The sequence below is a fragment of the Cynara cardunculus genome, unplaced genomic scaffold (assembly GCF_001531365.2).
Source record: "Cynara cardunculus var. scolymus isolate 2C unplaced genomic scaffold, CcrdV1 Un_Scaffold_2862, whole genome shotgun sequence".
Lineage (NCBI taxonomy): Eukaryota > Viridiplantae > Streptophyta > Magnoliopsida > Asterales > Asteraceae > Cynara > Cynara cardunculus.
In genome coordinates this window covers 41,490-63,356 of record NW_020201246.1, presented here as the reverse complement: position 1 = coordinate 63,356, position 21,867 = coordinate 41,490, and the positions used below count along the sequence as shown (strand labels likewise).

Below are 21,867 nucleotides of genomic sequence, written 5' to 3'. Positions count from 1 at the left end.
AAGGCTGTTTAAGCATGAAAGTCAAAAACAGGTCGTGATTAGAAATCGTATTTGGAGTGATGGGGTTTGGAGTTGTTACGGTGGTGGGTGTTGTACTCCTCTGGTTCGAGCTTTTAGGAGAGTGGTGGGAGTTGGAGGAGCTCATTTGGAGTGTTAGCCTCGTTTCTGATGAGAGTGACTGTTATATTTGGTGGCTTAGAGCAACTCCAATCGGGGTTTTGCCGTTCTCTTGGATCCAATCGTATGTTAAAAACACAGAATTTTTGCCGGAGGAAGGAAATGAACGGCAAATTTGCCGTGGAAGAGATGGCCGGCAAAAGGTTGGAGTTGGATTTTTTTTGGTGTTTATGGGCCCATCTATTTGGTGTTTTTTTTGGTGTGAAGGTTGGAGCTGCTCTTAGCGATGATCGAGATTTTGTGGTGAGGTACATTAAGGATTTGGTTGATGATTCCTCTTTGGTTTCTTCGACAAGTATTGTGCCTACCGCTTGGAGCAAACTCGTTCGCTCAAAAATATCCATCTTTAGTAGATATCTTTATTTGGTGACTAAAGCTTGGGATAATTTTGGTTCGGACCAGGAATGGGACCATAATTTTTTTCAAATGTTGGTACTATTTGATTAAAAAAATGAAACTAACAAAATTTGAACTTGGGTCGAAAACTAATTTTCATTGTAGTTTCAAAATATATACGGTGGTACACAACAAATTAATACGGTTGCATCTTTCACGAACCTAAATATTTTTACCCATTGACAGAGGAATAATACGGTGACACATGCCACCATATGCACCACTATAGGTCCGCCGATGGTTCAGGCTTGTCTCGATCAGATGGGGATTGACTTTCACTCGGTCCTTTGCCCTCGGTGTGATAGCGTCATCGAATCAATAGACCATTGCTTTGCGGCTTGTTCGTTGATATCAGTGTTGTGGTGCAGAATTTTGAAGTGGTGGAACCTCACCCATCAAGATATTACTTCAGTTTCGGACATTTTTACTTTGACCGAGTTCTTTCATGCTTCATCACCTAAGAGTAAGTTACGGACAACTGTTGTTTGGATCACCCTTTACTCGATCTAGGGCTCTCAAAATAAAATCATGTTCGATAGTTCTTGTGGCTGGGAAGACTTGTTGGTCGATATCTAACTTGCCTCTTTTCGTTGGTTGTCCCATCGTGCCAAAGCGTCCTCTGTGGATCGTGGGAATTGTGGTGCTGCTTTTTTTTTTTCATGATTAGTTGCTCTTGATTGATTGGTTTTTTTTTTTATTTGTCTCGTTCGTTTTATTGGGCGCTTTGTGTGGGTTATTGTTTGGGTTTAGTGGTAGCCTCTCTCCTTTCTTTGCCTTATAAATCTTTTTCGTTGGTTTCTTAATATATGCTACCTTCAATTCAACTTCTTTTACTTTCTTGCTAACCTTAGTTTTGTTTGTTTTTATTGATTTCTGATCGCATCGATGTTGCCAATGTTACTTTTTATATAAAATAACTTATAAAAACAATGTTTAATGCATAATTTATATTATATTATAAAGCATTTGACAAAAACTCTTAAAAACCAATTTTTATGCATGAAAATTCAAGGTTATTTTGCATAAATACAATTTATTAAAGCTTCATTTTTAAATTCGCATAACTAACTGCAGATAAACATAATCAAATACAAGATAAACATTCATTTCAAATATAAAGAATCTAAAATATAATTAAGATAATTAGTAAGTTTTAACAGAACGTTTAATTACTATCTTTATAAAAAAATTATATTCTTAAATCAAAAATAAATTTTACTGTTATTAAATCTAAATTAAATTATAATATAAAATTGAATTAAAGAAATACTAAAAAAACGAAAACTATTAAATAGTTAATTTGATACTAATACTGATTTATTTTTTATCAAATTTTTATGCTATCTTCAAATATATATTTCATTCAAAAATAAAAACATTACCGCTTTCTTAAAATCACATAAAATTGATGGTAATCAGTTCTTGAATTTTTTGAATAATTGTGCTATCTTAATTTTATGCTATCTTCAAATTTATATTTCATTCAAATTTTACTGTTTAAACATTTCTTGAATTTTCTTCAAGTGATGATAATCAGTTCGGTCAAAAGCATTTTCCAGCAATGAGAAATATGATAGTTGTTCAAGAACGGAGGGGAATTACCCAACCTAGAATTCTCTGGCCAAATTTACTGATGTTTTAGGGTTACAAGACTAGTTTTATCGTTTTTACAAAGCTTTGACGACGTTTTGTAGTGAAAAGTTTTCTAGCTCAAGCCAAATACGTAAATCATAACGACGAAGCATGTAAATATGTATGTCCTAGTTTGATTTTTTCTTGTTTTAACGTTTTATGAATATCCATCACTCGTGTTTTATACGTATCTACAATATTTTGCTTCAAATAATTGTGCTTAATTTTGTTACGTAGGGAGTCTGTATTTGAATACAACAAATGTTCCTTGGCTTATCATTGAATTATATATATTCAGGTATAAAAATCCTAAAAACCAACAAACATGAAAACGACCATCATTGTTTAGAAAACAACCGATCATCGTAATGATCCAAAATTTAGCTAAACGTTCCATGTGATTAGGCACGACATAATGTTGTCTAGGACAAACCTTTGGTAGTTTGGTCAAGTTTATCGAAACCAATACCAGTGTATATACGCCTTTTAATAATTCAGGTATTTTATCTGATGTTTAACAAACTATACTTTTAAGGTTTTTGTTTATGTATATACACTTCAATGAGACAACTTTTTTTTAAAGGGGAAATTAGTGTAAAATTATGTTGTCTTTTCCGGTGCTTGCTTATGAGGTATGACAAGTAGAGTTCACAAAATGTGGACAACGGGGCCATGAGGTCCCCGCCATTAAACCATTTTTTTTTAGTGTAAAACACTACACAAATATGATTAAGCCACATGACTTGAACTTATGAGTCATATTTTTAAGGTGTAGGACACCATAGATTTTGTCCCTTAAATGGGCATTTTATAAAATATAGGCTATTAAGAGTTGTTTATTAGACGCTTATTGACAAGAGTCGTGAGCTTCACTTACCTTATCTGGTAAAGTTTTATAAACGAAAACGGGTTGTTGGTAAGTACTAACCAGACAAAAGTCGTCTATCTTATTTACCAGGTAAGATTCTCGATTCTTGTTATGTTTCTTATCGGGTAAGTTTCTCGGTTCTTTCCATTCTCATTTGGTAAGGTAAGTGATGTGTAGTAAGTGCTTACCCAGTAAGAGTTTGATAAACAGGCTCTTAAATGAGACTTTTGAAACTCTGTTATCCAGTATTACAATTGAACGAGATTCAATTTCTTTTAATAGAAGATCTGTATTTAACTCGAGTTCGTCAATCATAACGTCAATTAAAAAAGGTATTTTGACCAATTGACAGTTCTACAAAGACCACTCAAGGTGTATAAGAACCGAGTATTTACCAGTCTTATCCGATGCTAAAGGGACCGGTCTTTTTTAGCCAAAAGAAAAGATTGGAGTAAACCATAATCGGTTCTTGTTCAAAAGTTTAGGATCAATCAAAACTGAGGGTCCTAAGTGATTATTTTGTTTTTTTAATACATATATTAAAGAATGAAATGGAGGATTATTTTAAAAAATATATCGAAATTTAATTTAATTGTAAACTAATTAACTTATAAGTCTATAGCAAATAAAAAATAGTAAAATTATGATATTATAAAATAATTCATTCGTTATTATCATCGTTTTAAATTTGGAAACAATCAAGATATTTATAGAATCAGTTATTCATCAGGTTATATGGATATGATTAAGATTGATCTGCATTTGAAATTATTTCTATATACAAGGGAAGATCCATATGAGAACGAAAAATATTTATGAACTACGGAACTATTTTTATAGTGTATATTCATTGATGAATATACGATATATAGATTTTGTCAAAATATATATTTTGTCAATGAGTGCATTCATCAATGAACATATGCACATGTATTTTGTATTCTATTAGTGGATGTATTCATCAATGAATACACACTAAGACAACTAGTTCTCCGGTTCTTAAAATTGCGGTTATCATGTGAACTAGGTTCTATATTTCCAAATCATATAAAAAACATAATTGGATTAGTGAAAACATTTGGTGGCCCCAACGTTACGTATTAAATTTAAGATCTAGCTTCAACGTATCATTTTAAATACTTTTAAACGAATATCATTTTATGTTCAAACTAGAATTCAATTTAAACAATTTCAAGCTCAAGTAGTTTGTCGATTAATTGCCCGAATACTTAACACCTTTAATTTTTTTCTCTCTGTATTTCAATACCTGTTTTTAAATTTCAGATTGCAAACATTTGACAGATTTTATGTCTTTTTTATGTTTAATATATGCACGGAGGTTGACAACGTATGACAAGACTCCATCAAGTCGTCAAACTATTAAAGAAAGTTAAAATACGTCAACTGATGTTTAAATTAAAGTCATCTACACCAAAATGACTAGATTAACCAAATGCCTCTAGGTTAATTTTCTTTAAGGGTCAAAACGTATAGTGACGAAAGTTAAAACAAAAACTTTGTAAAAGAACCTGATGACATGGAGGAGACGGATGTCAAGGACTAAGGGGGTGGGGGTGTCACCGAAATGTCGACGGTGGTAGGGTGTAAGGGAGGGGAAGGGTGACGGTGACATATTTTGACGTTTTTATCGTCGAATGTCTTTTTAAGAGTTCCGTTATAGATTAATGATGTCGTGATTTATGAGACATTTTATTTGTGTTTACTACCAAGACACTCAAGGATTGGTGGCCATAAAGTCTTTTGCTCTTCAAAGTCATACATAAAAATGGGTAGCATAAGAAACTGGTTTGGTATTGTTGCGTGCACACAAATTAACAAGTGTCGAAATGACTTAAAGTTTGAGGCTTCAAATTCAGTGTTCTTTGCATGTACAATTACAATCAATCACTACAAATACATTCATGGAGATAAGTCTCTTTTCGTGAGATCATATTTTTACACTTGAAAATTCACACCGTTTTAAAAAAGAGGAACATTCATAGCAAAAACACTGTGAAAGTTATCTTCACAGCGTTTTGATGTAAAATTTCAAGTGTAAAAAAGTGGTTTCATGGGTCTCACAAAAACAAGATGGTCTCAAGTGATCCAAAGTGTGTGTGTACATATATATATACTAGAAGAGTACTCGAGCAATGCAACGATTTATATTTAGTTTTTATTGATATAATGTGATTTTATGTGTTTTGAGAAAACAATAATGTTTTTATTTTTGAATGTAATATATATATATTTGAAGATAACATAAAAAATTTGAAAAAAATAAATCGATATTAATATCAAATTAACTATTTAATAATACCCGTTTTTTTGTATAACTTTTTTAATTCAATTTTTTATTATAATTTAATTTAGATTTAATAACAAAATAATTTATTTTTGATTTAATAATATAATTTTTTTTATAAAGATAATAATTAAATACATTGTTAAAACTCAATTGAATATCTTAATTATATCTTATTTTTTTATATATTTAAAATGAATGTTTATCCTGTATTTGATTATGTTTATCTGCAGTTAGTTAAACGAATTTAAAAATGAAGTTTTAATAATTTGTACTTACGCAAAATTATTTGTAATCTTAAATTTTTAAGTAATATGCATCAATAAACAGTACTTCATGCATAAAAAATGGTTTTTAAGAGTTTTTGTGAAATGTTTTATAATATAGTGTGTATATATAATAGTGAATAATATTTTATCCCGATTATGTAGTTGTTATGTTTTTTTGATGTCGATTGTTCAATTTTTTTTTTATCTTTTTTCAATGTCGACTATTTGTTTTTTTATGTCTATTTTATATTTGATAAGATTTTTTTATTAACCTGGATATCTAACCCGCTATACGAGCCAACTAATCTCAGAGCGACCACCTGGTAGCCTAAAGTCACCACATTTGAACCTCCATGGCCACAAAATAGATCTTTATTCCTCATTCGATTTGAACCTGAGACGTCCATACTCTTTTGACCTTTAAAATCCAAACTCAAACCAATAAGACACCATCATTGTAATTTAAGATTTTTATGTTTCATGCTCCAATCATTACATTTCACATTTATTTAAGATGTGTAAATAACAAAAATTAATAAATTGGTTTGTTGTTGAAAATTAAATTGGGACAAGTTGATTTTTGTTGTTATTAGGCAAAGCTTTGGGATTTAATCAAATCTCAAATGGACCACACATGATTCAATAACACAACATGTACCACATTCTATTTGTTTTTATTTTTATTTTTCTAAATGGCCAATCAATCAAATTTTGTACTATTTTTATTCACAATAATAAACAATTTTAGAAATATATCAGTTTTAAGTGTCATAATAGATTATTTTATAGGACATGAAATTAAAGTGTCATATCTAAAGACGTTGTAATAAGTTTATAGAATGTTTTTTGACGTCTTAACAATTTTCTAATGACATTTTTATATAAAACGTCTTAACAATTTTATAGAACACTATTTGAAAAAAATATCCTATAAAAAGATGAGTTTATAGGACATTTTTATTTATTTATAAAATTGCTAATGCAACCGATCTATATTAAAAAAAAAAATAATTTTTTTAAGACGTCCAAAAACATCCTATCAATTTGTTACAATGTCTGTAGATATGACGCTTTACATTTTGGTCCTATAAATTAAGTCCTATAAATTAAGTCCTATAAATTGGTATATTAGGATGTTTAAAGATTGATGACATTCTATAAATCCAATTTTGTTGTATTGTATAATTAATAAACCTTTTAATTAACAAAAGTACAATTTCACTCTTAATTATAAGAAAAATTTTCTCCACCTCATAATAATAAGTAGAATTATAAAGCAGACATTTATTTTTGAATATGGACATATATTTTGGTTCAAACTAAAACAAGAATAATAATTTAGGCATTTATTTTATGATATATTTATTACTAAATTTAAATTTTTTGAACTAAAGATTGAAAATAAACTTATAATATAAATCAAATAACTCAAAACCTATCTTAGAAAAAAAAATATGCATTAAATTAAAAACTAACCCAATAAAGCAAAGCATGCATCTATTTTATTAAAAAATAAGTACCAAATATATGATAATTATATCAATAAATAACTAGAATGGTACTCGCGTAATGCAGCGAGATACATTTTTGTTTTATTGTATTTATTATTTATTTTTTGTTTCTGTTGATATAAATTTTATTAAAAAATAAGTACCAAATATATGATAATTATATCAATAAATAATGCACATGTCTGTCTCTATTATCTGATAAGGTTTACAAGACGCGTAAAATGTTTATGCGTCATGACGGAATACTTTATATGATTTAAATTTATAAAACCATTGAAAAAAAACGTTCTATTTAAAAGCATTACAATATGTTTATATGACACTTTTGAGTGTTTTAACAAGTTTTTAGAAAATGTTTTTTTAACAAAGTGTCGAATTAGTTATTTTATGCTATGCTATTTGAAAAATGTTTTATAACAGTACGAGTTTATAGGATACTTCTCAAAAGTGTTTTATAAAATATTATTTAAAAATATCTTAACTTTTTTGTTAAAACACCTAAAAGTGTCTTGTACACTTATTGGTTCTATAAACTTAAAACCTATAAAATATGTTATTAAGACGTTTAAATATTTTAAACGTCTTATAAGCCTATTTTTATATTATATAACGATAAAAATTTCTAAGTTTATTTACTTGATATTTTCTTTTAAAATGTACAAATATAAAACAAAAAGTCAAACAACTTATATTATTTTATTATTTTTGATTAAAACTTAAATTTGAGATTTATTTTTCTTCTAGCAAGGAATTACATTATTATTTTTTATTATTAGTTTACAATATAAAAAAAATTACATATATGAGTTAGAGTTGTTTATGAACGAGACGACCCGTTAGACCTGACCCATCTGACCTGCTAGAAATACGGGATTGGACAACCATTATCGAGAAAATGGAAAGACCCGGATTTGTTCGTTAAAATTAACGGGCGGAGATGAACAATGTAAAAATATGTATGGAGAGGCTCTCCCGGCCGTGAACAGCTCTAAGTTATATATGTAATTTATAGGATGCGACTCTTTGGTTATTCTTGAGAATCCAAAAAACTAAGGAATTGTTTGTTTACCTCTTAATGTGAATATTAATGTTATACATAAAAATTATGAATGTATTATTGATTTTATGGAAGTCTGAATTTTGTTTTCCATTTCTTTCTCCACTTGTTGAGATCCATATGTTACTTTAATTGCTTAAAATTTTAATTGCGACATTGTTTTTCCTTTACTTTTTAGTTTCACATTTGTTGATTAATTGTTAGTGATCAAGTTTATAAATTTATAAGAGTTACACTTTTTAAGACTGTTAGCCCGTGGGTAAGCCTGACCCGTTTATAGGGAGCGCAATGACAAGTTGTCAAGCCCGAAAAAAATGACTCGAGTTTATAATATTAGACCCGTTGGACAAAAAAAAAAGTTAGATCCGACTCATGGCAAATGATTAATAATATTTGGTAAGCTTTGTTGTATTTTGTATATCATGGACATAAATCCCAGCATACGACATTTATGTCGTTTAAACAGGAGGCCTAATTATCTGTCGTTTCTCTTCCATCTACGACAGTTCTCTTTGCCGATCGGTCATGATTACTCCAAATCCAACTGTCGTTTCTCTTCCATCTACRACAGTTCTCTTTGCCGATCGGTCATGATTACTCCAAATCCAATTTTAATCGATTACAACTATTTTTTTGAAGATGACCCAAATTTAATTCTATATTTAACAAAAAGGTTATTTATTGAAGTGATAATATTTATGTCAAGTATATTTTTAAACAAAAAATAAATTAAGGAAACTAATTATATTTTCGTTTCCTTATACTTATCTTAATTTATTTATGTAAGGTAAATATAAGTTAAAAATATATCTAATCTTATAGATTTTATTAATTAGTTTTATCCGATATAATAATTTTTAATCTTTAGTTTTAAGATATTTGTATAAATAGTATATATAGTATGTAGTTAATTGAGTTTGCCAAATTCTTTTTAATATACTAAAAGAGTATTTGCGCAATGCAGCGAGACATATTTCGATTTAATGTTTTATTTTATTATTTGTTTTTGTCGATGTTAAAATACGATTTTATGTGTTTTTAAGAAATCAATAATGACTTTATTTTTAAATAAAATATAAATTTGAAAAAAAAACATATCAATTTAATATCAAATCAACTATTTAAAAGTTTTCATTTTTATGTAGTTTTTTTAATTTATTTTTTTATTATAATTTAATTTAATTTTATAACGAAATAATTTATTTTTGGTTTAATAATATAACATTTTATAAATATAGTAATTAAGTATTCTGTTAGAACTCAATGATTATCGTAATTATATTTTAGATTTTTTATATTTAAAATGATATGTTTATCCTGTATTTGATTATGATTATTTGCAGTTAGTTACACGAATTCAGATATAGAGTTTTAATAAGTTGTACTTATACACAATCTACTTGCAATCTTGAGTTTTAAGTAATATGTATAAATAAACAGTACTTTACGCTTAAAAAGTGGTTTTTAAGAGTTTTTGTCAAATACTTTATAATACAGTATATATATATATATGTAATAGATTGAGAACGTTTTTCTTTAAAAGAGTTTTTTCATAGATGAAAGAAGTGTGTATTTTTGTTTGGCATAAATGTACTTAAAAAAAACTTGTCTTTCTACATAAAAACTTATTGTAAAACTTGTTAAATAAGTTACTTTTTATATCATTAAACTGATATAAAATAATCATATATGAAAAAGAAAAATAGATTATAAATCATAAAAATAAAAACCAAATTTAAAAAAGAAATGGGATAAATTCGTAATCTAGTCTTGTTTTAGATTCATCAGAATATATGGTAATACGTTAAGAATGAAGTCACGTGAATTTCTTATGGCCTTACAAACACTATATATACATATCATCCCTTCACATATCACCACAAACAATACAACCATGGCTTCTCTCGTTATCCTTTCGTCTTCCCTCCTCTGCCTCTTCTTCATCACCCCTCTCGCCGCCGGCAGCGGCGGCGGTACTTGGTCTCTCCTCCAACCATCCATCGGCATCTCCGCCATGCACATGCAACTCCTCCCCACCGACCGTGTCATCATATACGACCGCACTGACTTTGGTGCTTCCAACATCTTCCTTCCCAACGGAACATGTCGAAAGGATCCAAAAGACATTGTTTTGAAGAACGACTGTACTGCTCATTCTGTTGAATACGACGTCGCTTCCAATTCTATTCGACCGCTTATGGTCCTTACTGACGTTTGGTGTTCCTCCGGTGGATTAACGCCGGATGGCAGCCTGGTTCAGACCGGCGGGTTTAATGATGGTGATCATGTTGTTAGAGTTTTTAATAACTCATGTGGTAAATGTGATTGGGTAGAGATACCATTTGGGTTGGCTCAACGGAGGTGGTATGCTACTAATCATGTATTGCCGGACGGTCGGCAGATTATTATCGGTGGTCGCCGGCAGTTTAACTATGAGTTCTACCCCAAGGCGTCGCCGTCGGAGAAATCTTACAGTTTGCCGTTTTTATTACAGACATCTGATCCAAAAATCGAGAATAATTTATACCCTTTTGTGTTTCTGAACGTCGATGGCAATTTATTTGTTTATGCAAATAATCGTGCTATTTTATTCGATTATAAACTGAACAAAGTTCTGAAAATGTACCCTGGAATTCCCGGCGGCGAACCCAGGAATTATCCAAGCACCGGCTCCGCCGTACTGCTGCCGTTGCGTGTAGTACAAGGGACGGTGGCGGTGGTGGAGGTTTTGGTTTGTGGGGGTGCACCTAAGGGATCATTTCTGAATGCTCAAAATGGGAGATTTGATGGAGCTTTGAATACTTGTGGTCGGATTAAAATATCCGACCCGGTGCCAAACTGGGTCATGGAAACTATGCCAATGGGTCGGGTCATGGGTGATATGTTATTGCTACCAAATGGTGACGTTTTGATTATTAATGGTGGATTGAACGGGACAGCAGGGTGGGAGTTTGGAAGAAACCCGGTTTTTAACCCGGTAATTTACCGACCCGATAATCCGCTTACGTCTCGTTTTGAGATACAAAATCCCACCACAGTGCCTAGAATGTATCATTCGACTGCTGTTTTACTCCGAGATGGTAGAATTTTGGTCGGTGGAAGTAACCCTCACCAATACTATAATTTCACAAACGTACTTTTCCCGACTGATTTGAGCTTGGAGTCGTTTTCACCATCATATTTGGATGCAAACTCATCCGGGCTTCGACCCACGATAATTTCGCCCGCAACCCAAACAAATATCCAATACAACCAACAAATCGTGATCCGGTTCACAGTTCCCAACACGGTGAATCTAAACCGAATATCAGTAACATTGGTGGCACCTTCGTTTAACACGCACTCGTTTTCAATGAACCAGAGGCTGGTGGTTCTGGATGGTGGCACCACCACCAAGGTCATCGGAGAATCTACGACATACCAAGTTAAGACGATGGCACCGTCGTCGAACAACATTGCGCCGGCAGGATATTATATGCTATTTGTGGTACATCAAGAAGTCCCAAGTGAAGGCATTTGGATTAAGATTCATTAAGACACCATGGGAGATAGATACAATACAATACAATACATTCATGTATTTATTTAATTAGTTTGGTTTTAACACTTGAATTATATTTATACATTTATTTTAGATGATAAAATCCATTTTATTATGAGTAATTTTGAAGTTTGTGGTATCAGATAAATTAAATGATAGATCGAATCGAATGATTGTAAAGATTCCTTAAACGATAGATCTGAATTGCTAATTGAATTACAGTATCTACAAAACAAAGCACTATCATTAAGAAATAAAACCGTCGCTAATCCGTCGGTAAAAGTGCGTCGGAAAATACAATGTGGGAAAAGGTATCAGCAACGGCTGTCAATGACCGCCACTCCGACAGATTTACCGACGGCCATCATCACTTACCAACGGCTACCTTTCCGACAGATTACCGATGGATTTTCGACGGAATACAAATTTGTTGGGTGATTTGCGACGGATTACCGACAGATATTTAATTTTTTTTTAAATTTCATTTTTAATTATTAAATCCGTCGGAATTCCATCGCAAATCACCGGCGGATTTGCATTCCGTCAGTATTTTCTTATTGTAAATCGTCGGTGATCCATCGCAAATCCGTCGGTGATTTCCTACGAAATAAATCTGTCGCTAACACCGTCGGTGATAATCAATTTTTTACTAGTGAGTTTGAAGACGTTTAAATATCTCAATAGTATGGTTTGAAAAATAGCAAGTAGTAGGGATGGAATTGTAATACATTTATAAGAAGAGTTTACAAGTTGTCTGTCATGGCAATGTAGATCAAAAGCATCGTTAAGCGTCTTGTTAGCAGTTTAATGGGACTCACAGCTTGTTCGGTCAGCTCAGGGTGTGAAGGAGCCGAGTCAAGTAATAGGTTATTCGATCTCGGCTTGAAAAAATTATACCAGGCTCAAGCTCAACTCGAACTCGAATAACTTTTTCAAAGCTGGGTTATAGCTCGAGCTCGAATATTTTTTGAGTTATCTAGCTCGAGTTTGATGCTAGTTTACGAGCTCGTACTCGCGATTGATTAACTCGTTTATTGGCTCGAGGTTTAATAAATTTTATATTTTTATTATAACTATTTATAAGCATATGAGCATGTTCGACTCGTAAAAGTATATATGCTCGAAAAACTTTAATCAAGCTTTAGAACGAGCTGAGCCGAACATTGGTTTTATAAAGCTCGAGCTCGTTAATTTCAGACGAGTTCTATTTTGTGTTCGAGATCGACTCGACCTCGAGAATTATTAAGTTTGAGCTCGAGTAGCTCATTGAAAGCTCAACTCGTTTACACCCCTAGATCAGATATACATGACTATTTGGTAGTGGCTTGATGATATATAAATTGGTTTTTTCAATAGGTTTCTAGAGGAAACTTTATGCAGAAAGTCAAGTTTCTTCCAAAGCTGCATTTTCCAATTAAAAAACACGCTCTTTCTACCTAAAAAAAAAACTCTCTCAAACAAAAGTCTTTCCAATCTATATAGACAGATAAATCCACATAGACAACTTTATCCATACAAGACTTAGGGTATGTTTGATGACAACTTAATAAGACTTACACATTATTCAGTCAGCTATACATGACTTTTCGGTAGTTGTGTATTGAAATAGAAAGTGACTTATTCATTAAACTTCTTGGAGGAAGTTTTATGCTCAAAGCCAAGTTTTTTTTTCTTCTCCAAACCAACTATTTCCAATTAAAAAACACACTCATTCCATTTATTAAACCCCCTTAAACAAAAATCTTTTTAATCTATACAGATATATTAATCCACATATATAGAGAGAGTTTTAGCAACAAACATCGGGTTTATCAATATCAAATTGGGTCCAAATAAACATAGCTCAATTCCAACTCAATACATACAGTTGAAAGATTTTACAACTCTGTAAGGCATCAAATGGCTTCAAGTTGGTCTGGTTTTTTTGCACTACAGTGACACTAGATCTTAAACTAAGTGCTAAATTTGACACTAAAGTGGCGTTTGTTTTTTAAGAGGTTTTGAAGTCTGAAGTCTGATTTCACTTTTGAATTTTAAGAGGTGGTACTGAAGTCTGAAATCTGAATCAGTCAGACTGTTTGTTTTTACGTCTTAAATCTGAAATCTGAATCAGTCAAGTTTCTGATCTGATAGATTTGGATCGATCTGGGTCATGATTTTACGAGAATATGTGGATCGATCTGGGTCGTGATTGATTTGGAGATCGAATGTCTTGCGAGATAGATTTGGAGGACTAAATCTGGAGGTGAGGATGGAGGGGAGAGTCTGGAGGGAGTGATTAAGAGGATTTAAGTGATTATGTTATCACTTTTTTTTCAGAGCAAATTAAGAGCTTTTCAGCTCTTATTTATATAAAAAAACAAACAGTCTGAAAATAAAAACGTCTGACCGGTTCAGACTTAAAAGGCTTTAAGTGGTTTTTTTCAAAAAACAAACAAAGCCCTAAATCACTCCAATGATTACACCAAATTTGGTATAACAATATTCATTTACATTGAATTCTAAATCATTATAAAAGTTAAACAAGAATATACCAAGAATCTTATGTTTTAATGTAAGATTTCGTGTTATTTTTTTAAAGTTACATTTCAAAAAAGCCGTGGAATAGCCCAAACACCCAAAGTTTGATATGGTCTGAATAAATTTGTACTTCGTGGTTGTTTGTTTAACTCTTAATAGTTCTATTAAGAGGCAACATCTGAATCGTTAAGAGATGAATCTTGTTTGGTAAAAAAAGACTCTCTCTTAATGGTTCTAAAACATTCTGAATGATTTTGTATCATGAATCTCCCTTAACCATTAAGAGTCCTGATTTCATTGTACACAATTACCAAACAATTATATTTCATTTTGCATTATATCATGATAGCCTCTTAATCATTCTGTATCAAACCATTCAACAATTGACAAACAACCCATTCATATATAATTTCCCATTGATTAAAATATTATATAAAAATAAATATACACGTGGATACAATTTTCAATGTCTTCCAAAGAATAACCCCAAACTTTATGGGTTGCCTAAAAAACAAGCAATCGAATCTTAATTACGAATGTTTGGTCACTCCACGTGAATCCAAACACCTTCACTTGGTATGTCTTGATGTACCACAAACAGTAGATAATATCCCGTCGGTGCTATCTCGCCGGAAGGCGGCGCCGTCACACCCACTTCGTACTTCAATCTTCCGACAACCTTGGTGCCATTGCTACCCTCAAGAACCAACAACCTTTGATTCATCGAAAACGAGTGTGTGTTAAACGAAGGTGACACCATCGTCACCGAGACTGAGTTCCGGTCCAACTGGTCTTGGACCGTGAACTGTATTACGACCTTTTTTCCATATTGGATACGGGTCATGGTCGAAAGTATCTTTGGGCGAAGTCCATTTGCGGTCGGATCCAAATAAGAAGGGGAAAACGCCTCTAAACTTAATTCAGTAGGATAAAGTACATTTGTGAAATTGTAACATTCATGAGGGTTACTACCGCCAACGAGAACACGTCCGTCTCGAACCAAAACCGCCGTCGAATGGTACATTCGTGGTACGGTGCTCGGGTTTTGCACTTCGAACCGAGACCCGATTGGGTAATTCAGTTTGTAAATTACGGGTTCAAGAACCGGATCTCTCCCATTTTCCCACCCGGCGGTCCCACTTGACCCACCGTTGATCAACAGTACATCACCGTTCGGAAGCAACAACATGTCACCCATTACCCGACCCATGGGCATGGACTCCATGACCCATTCAGGATTCGGGTCGGATATTTTAATCCGACCGCAAGTGTTCAAAGCTCCATCAAATTTCCCGTTTTTAGCGTTAAGATGGGCTCCTTTGGGTGCACCCCCACAGACCATAACTTCAACCACAGCTACAATCCCTTGTACTATCCGCAATGGAAGTAGTACCGCAGATCCGGTGCTCGGGTAATTCCGTGGGTCGCCACCGGGTACTTGCGGGTACGTTTTGAGAACTTGGTTCATCGAGTAGTCAAATAAAATGGCTCGATTGTTCGCAAAGATGAATAAATTGCCATCGGTATGAAGAAATACAAATGGGTATAGATTATTCTCGATTTGTTGATCATATGTTTGAACTAGAAATGGCAAGCTTCGAGCTTTCTCTGACGATGATCTTTTCGGGTAGAATTCGTAGTTAAACTGCCGCCGGCCGCCGATAATTATCTGGCGGCCGTCCGGCAGTATATGACTTGTAGCATACCATCTTCTTTGAATCAACCCGAATGGGATCTCTTGCCAATCGCATTTATCACAAGATCTATAAACTCGAACGACATGATCACCGTCATTGAATCCGCCGGTCTGGACTAAGCTGCCGTCCGGAGCTAGAGATCCTGCAGAACACCAAACGTCGGTGAGAACAGTGAGGGGGCGGATGGAGTTGGCGGAGACGTCGTACTCGACGGAGTGGGCGGTGCAGTCGAGTTTCAAAGCCATGTCGTTTTGATCCGTGCGGCATTTGCCGTCGGCAAGGGAGATGTTTGAGGCGCCAAAGTCTGTGCGATCAAAGATTACGAGACGGTCGTTAGGGAGGAGCTGCATGTGCATGGCGGTGATGCCGATGGCTGGGAGGAGGAGGGACCAGTGGCCGCCGGCAGCGGAGGACGGTGGGAGATGGTGGAGGATGAGGATGAGGAAGAGAAGGAGGTGAAAGGAAATGTCGGAAGGTGAAAGAGTCATGAGGTTTGTTTTTGGGAAGTGGCGACGGTGGAGGTGGTGGAAATGGGTGGTGGTTGGCAGCTATAAATCACCTTAAGCGGTGGCGGTGGTGGAAATGGGCGGTGGTTGGCGGCTATAAATGATAGGTGAGGGTGGAAGTAATGAAGTGCACATGCAGATTTAGGCCCATTGTTTTGCAGTAGCAAAAAATATTCACGAATTTGAATATTTATGTGAAAACAAATTAATATAAGCTTATTTTTGTATTATTAATAAATAAGTTTAAGTAATTTAATTGAAAAATAAATTTAAATAAAAGCCAATAAAGAAATCGAATTTTATTGGCTCATCAATGTATTATATTTTAGAAAACGTTCAATGATGGCGAATTTATATCCCACAATAAATGCCATTTATTTAAACAGAAATAATTTAACATAAATAGTGAATAAATGTGTGAATTTTACTAACATGGCAAATTTGTATTTTTATATTTCATAACTTAATAATTGACTTTAAGGGGTCTTTTACCAAACATTTAACCGGTAAAATTTTATCGGTAAATTCAATATTATCATTTATTTATCTGGTAAGATTTTAGTTCAAGAAAACGACATTGTATGTAACAATTTACCTGGTAAGCGCTTACCATGGTAAGAGTCATCGCCCTCACTTACCGGGTAAGACTCTTTTTCTTACCTCGCTCTTACCGGATGAATGCGGTAAGGTAATGTGACTTGGTAAGATCTTACCCAAATATGAGTTTGGTAAACGACCCCTAAGTTTCCGTTTTTTTCTCGATCTAATTGAAAAATATAATATGAAATTAATATAAAATCACAAATATACGTTCGATTTGCGTTATGAAAAGGAGAGAGTCGATCAAGATCACATACTCGGCCGATACGATCCTCGGTTCTTTGTACAACCTTCACCAGAAGAGTTAGATTATTTAGTATGCATTTGGGACTAGACGTACAAGATTGAACATATGAGAGTAAGGTAAACGAATGAAAAAATTGTGGAAGATTTTAGGATTGTAATTTAACATGTATAGTTTGTTAATTTTTCAATCTTGTAAAGTATTCCTGATTTTTGTTCCATCTATTTTGGTATAGTCCAAAAAATGCATTTTTGTCCTACTTAGTTAGAAGGGTATTAAGAAAAACCCGAAAACCGACCCAAACTTTTGATCCAAAACCGAAAAATTGAAAACTAAAAAACCGTGTATTCATGGGTCGCTTTCGGTTTTGAATTTTAGGTGCCTGCGAATTCCCAACCATATATATTAAAATTGAAATATTATTATTTCTTTATTTATTAACCCAAAGTCTTTTTAATTTTTGGTGTCAAATATTATGTTGATGAAATTTGGTAGTATGAAATACCGAAGAAGTCGACATTAACCTCAAAAAATGTTTTTAAACAATTAAACTTATTTTAATTTATAGCATTTTGATATTTTTTATTTAGGTTTTTTGTAATTGTTCTAAATGTTATATTTTGATACCTTTTTTATATTGTAAATGGTATTTTTTTTAATAAATTCTGGTAACAACGAACCGAACTAGGGGTAACCGTCTTATTTTGGTTATGTGTGGTTCGGTTCAACTTATGGTTTGGTAGCTAGGTATCAATTCAATTGCTTAATACTAGTAAGTTGATAGTTTGAAAAAAAAATGCATTTAAAAATCCTCAATTCCTTCATTTCAGCAACTACATACATACAAGTATAATCCTTAGAATCACAAATTAGTCTCCAAATTTGGACACAAAGTTTGATTACCGATAATCATAACCGGCCCTACACGGAAGCCGCCTCCAAGGACACCAACATGAGGAGACATTTTTTGACTCATTCAGTGGTTGAGGCTAGCAGGGGAGTCGAGGATCAAACCCATGACCTGTGTTGTATCTGGCAAAGTCATCTCATCCCTTTGCCAACTGAGCTATACATGCTAGAGGCAATTAGTCTGCAAATTACATCAAAAGTTGGGTAGAGTTTATAATTTTCCTTTTCTCCTCTATCAATTTGTCAACCTGACTATTTGCCTGTTGAGGGAGGTTGCAGGGAGGGGATTGTGATGGCAAAGTTGCTGATCTTGCTAGGAACTTGGTTTGGTTTCCATCTGCAAAACAATACAGCGATTCGATACACTCTTCTAATGCAGATAAAGGCCGATTTGGTTTAAAATCCAGCAGCTTCGCGTACTCGACGATCAGATGATACATGTAATCATATATTCTATCAATGTTCAACCTCTCCATGAAATCTTGCACCGATTTCCCTATTGCTTCCGCCTGTTACCCCAAAACACGAAACAAAAATGACCCAACTGAAACGATAATAAAATCAGCTAAATCATACCAAATAAACCCAGTAAACCCCACTAGGGTCTAAAAGTAGGATGTATGCAGACATTATCTCTACTCCAAGGAGTAGAGAGACTGTTTTGGTGAAGACAAATGAAACGAAGATAGAAACACTAGAAATATGAAAAACTAGAAATATGAAACTTGACCTTGGCTGGATGTTTATTTCCCCACTCAACTGCAGTTTTAACGGATGGACATATGTTATCAGGGGAGATAGGTAAGTAGTCTTTCTTTGGAAAGAGTCCACGGCTGAAGAAATCGTCGTACTTTGGGTTGATTATAAGAGGAACACAACCACATGACAAGATATATTTTAAGCTTACAGACCAAGCATATCCTTCGGCATAGATCTTATAGCTGCATATAGAGGAAATACATCAACCACCGAATGCTAAACCCTAACTAATGCACTTTACGCTAACTAAAAACCAAATCAAAATCTTACGCATAGGTTGGGTTGCGGGGTGGGGGAGATGTACGCAGATGTGTCTTATACAAGGTAGAGACACTATTTCCACAAAGACCCCCGGCCAACAATGAAGTTTTAGATGTTGTGGAATCCCATCTGCTAGGGTTCGATTCTAGTCGTACACAACAATCGTAGCAACTAAGTTTATCAGAATTGATTTCTTGCAATCACAATTTTTCGGGTGGGATTAGTCCTGGCATAGCCTAGGACACCCTTCTAAAAAAACCTATGAAGTTTTAAACTTCCAAGAGTAGAAAATGCCGAGTGCATACAACTTTTAGTTGTAGAATAAGGAACTTACATTCATGTGAATATAGATAATGATTAGCTTTTGAGGTTTCTAGAAATTTTAAACTTACAATGCAGATGATGTAAAAGGAGTTGAAAAACTAAGAACTGCAAGCTAACCACTTCCATAACCACATCACTCTAACTTACCGATGGTTGCACTGGTTTGAAAGCTTGGATTGCTTAAAACCATCCAATTGTTCCTGTGTCCAATTCTGCAATACAATTTCAAAAGGAAAACATAAAGCATAGTTCAATCAATTATTCTTGTTAATTGTCTAAGCAAAATTGGACCTGACGCATGATTAGCGCTCCCCACTGTTTTGTGTCATTACACATGAGCAAAGCTTCTCTAGCTGGGGAAAAAACATCTGGGTTTCCTTTCCAATACGCATACGGATGCTTCTTTTTCCAACTTTGCTGTTGTGAACCTCGCTTAATGCTTTGAAATTCTTCTTCCCAGGGTCCTATGTTGATCTCTGGCCTGGTAAAACATGTTCATTGCAATAATGGTTAGTAGAAACTTTAGTGAAGTTAGAATGACGTGTACTTTAACACCTCAACCCCGTTTCAAGGAAGATGAAGGTTAGACTATTCGTATATATGTAGAAACCTCTCATCTCTCTATAAGGGCTCTTTTAGAGAGAGATTCTAAGTGATTTCACATATACTAGCATGATTTCAGAGCCAGGGTCTAGCACCACCTAGGGACTCAACACACCAGAGTCCAGACATGAATCCTTTGATTCAATTGGCTCTTACACTCGATGTAAATTCCCGTTTAACCTCCGTTTGAGAGGATGTGTTGGACTCCTACATCAGTTCGACACAAATCATCAAACTTGTATATGTGTGTGTGTGTGTACGAACATTAATTCTCTTTGGGCTCTCTCGAAGAAACATTCTATTGAATTCTACATATCCTAACACAAGCAAAAGAATGTGCTACTTGGTTCGCGAAGTGCATTCTCTTTTCACTGAAGGAATGGACACATAAGTTCATTCTTGCAATTACCATGTAAAAAGATGTCAACTTTAATTACATTTGTTTTGCAGCAGACGTTCTCTGTTATCAGTAATCTGACTGCTTATTGCAGTTGTGGGTTCCTTTGGTGAAATGACCTTCCGTCATGTTTTTCTTAATCCATGACCTTCTAACAAGTTTGAGAACATGACCACTTAACCGAAGAATGCCACATCCATACACAAGAATGCCTAGAAACTTGTCAAAATGTCATGGTTCAAAGAACACCATGTCATTGAGCTAAATAACCCGTGTCAATGCTACATATGCATATGAGTTACCGAAAAGGATGTAAGGACTCAAGATTCTTACCAACCCCAAAAAGACCAGTCAGGAAACGGAATGTCGTAATGATCAGGCGTGGTGCAATATCGAAAAATGGGCAAAGGTTTAGTTGATGCATCCTTTTGAATAAGAGGCTTGTCCATGCAATCAAACATCAGATCCACATCTGGAATTCTCCCAGGGTACCTCTTAAGAAGCTGCAAAAGCCCCCATATAGTAAACATCGCTCGACTCTGCACACAATCATAATAATACTCCACATACAGTTTCCCACCAATAATCACAACCCTAAAAGAAGCAAACTTCTTGACTTCCATCAAGTCGGCATAAGAAATGCGGGTTACAGACCACGGATCGAGATCGTGATGAATCCATCTGAAAAAAGTAGGACAATTGTCGGCTTGATTTGTGAAGGGAATTGGCTCATTTCTAGACCTCCCACAAGAAAAATAAGAGCATTGAATGATCTTGGAAGCTCGAGCGATCTTTGTTTCATTGTTGAATTTCTTGGCAGGGAATTCATGCCAAGGCGTTGGTTTCAAGTTGTAACCAACGATGGTTTTGGTCTGCGTAGCCAAGTTGTCCACCTGTTCGACGAGATGCCACAATGAACATAAATTCAAAATCACGATTCATATCTCATAAACACAACTTTTCACAAAGATTCTGAACGTCAGAAGCTTCAAAAATTGCTAAATCCTGTGAAAATTTCAAATCCATTTGAAATTTTGTGAAGATACCTCAAATAGGAAGATGCCAGTGAGAAGAAGAACGATAAGAAGAACACCAAAAAGCGGGACGGAGGAAGGGTTTCGATTCGTTTTCCTTGTAAACAAGCCCATGATTTGAGGTTGATCAACATTTCGTTGTGTAAAATCGATGTAAAACTCGAAGATTACGTAGTTGTCTCTCTCTCTCTCTCTAACAGTTGTCTCTCTCTCCTCTCGTAGTGAGTTTGTAGGGAACACCACGAATTGCCATCCCC

General features: G+C 34.0%; 3 protein-coding genes across 3 annotated transcripts; 1 reads left to right on the top strand and 2 right to left on the bottom strand.

Annotated features, from left to right (window-relative positions):
- The first annotated feature begins 10,109 nt into the window (after positions 1 to 10,109).
- LOC112503318 (aldehyde oxidase GLOX-like) lies at positions 10,110 to 11,776 on the top strand. Its single transcript, XM_025107380.1, has one exon. It carries the CDS (start codon positions 10,110 to 10,112, stop codon positions 11,748 to 11,750), a length of 1,641 nt encoding a protein of 546 aa, XP_024963148.1. The 3' UTR covers positions 11,751 to 11,776.
- Positions 11,777 to 14,820: 3,044 nt separating this feature from the next.
- Positions 14,821 to 16,461, bottom strand: LOC112503319 (aldehyde oxidase GLOX1-like). Its single transcript, XM_025107381.1, has one exon. It carries the CDS (start codon positions 16,459 to 16,461, stop codon positions 14,821 to 14,823), a length of 1,641 nt encoding a protein of 546 aa, XP_024963149.1.
- Positions 16,462 to 18,420: 1,959 nt separating this feature from the next.
- On the bottom strand, positions 18,421 to 21,724 carry LOC112503312 (protein O-glucosyltransferase 1-like). Its single transcript, XM_025107374.1, has 6 exons — positions 21,623 to 21,724; positions 20,910 to 21,469; positions 19,868 to 20,057; positions 19,724 to 19,788; positions 18,963 to 19,173; positions 18,421 to 18,741 (listed from the first exon to the last, which is right to left on the bottom strand). The coding sequence occupies exons 1-6, from the start codon at positions 21,722 to 21,724 to the stop codon at positions 18,421 to 18,423; spliced, it is 1,449 nt and encodes a 482-aa protein (XP_024963142.1).
- Positions 21,725 to 21,867: the final 143 nt, after the last annotated feature.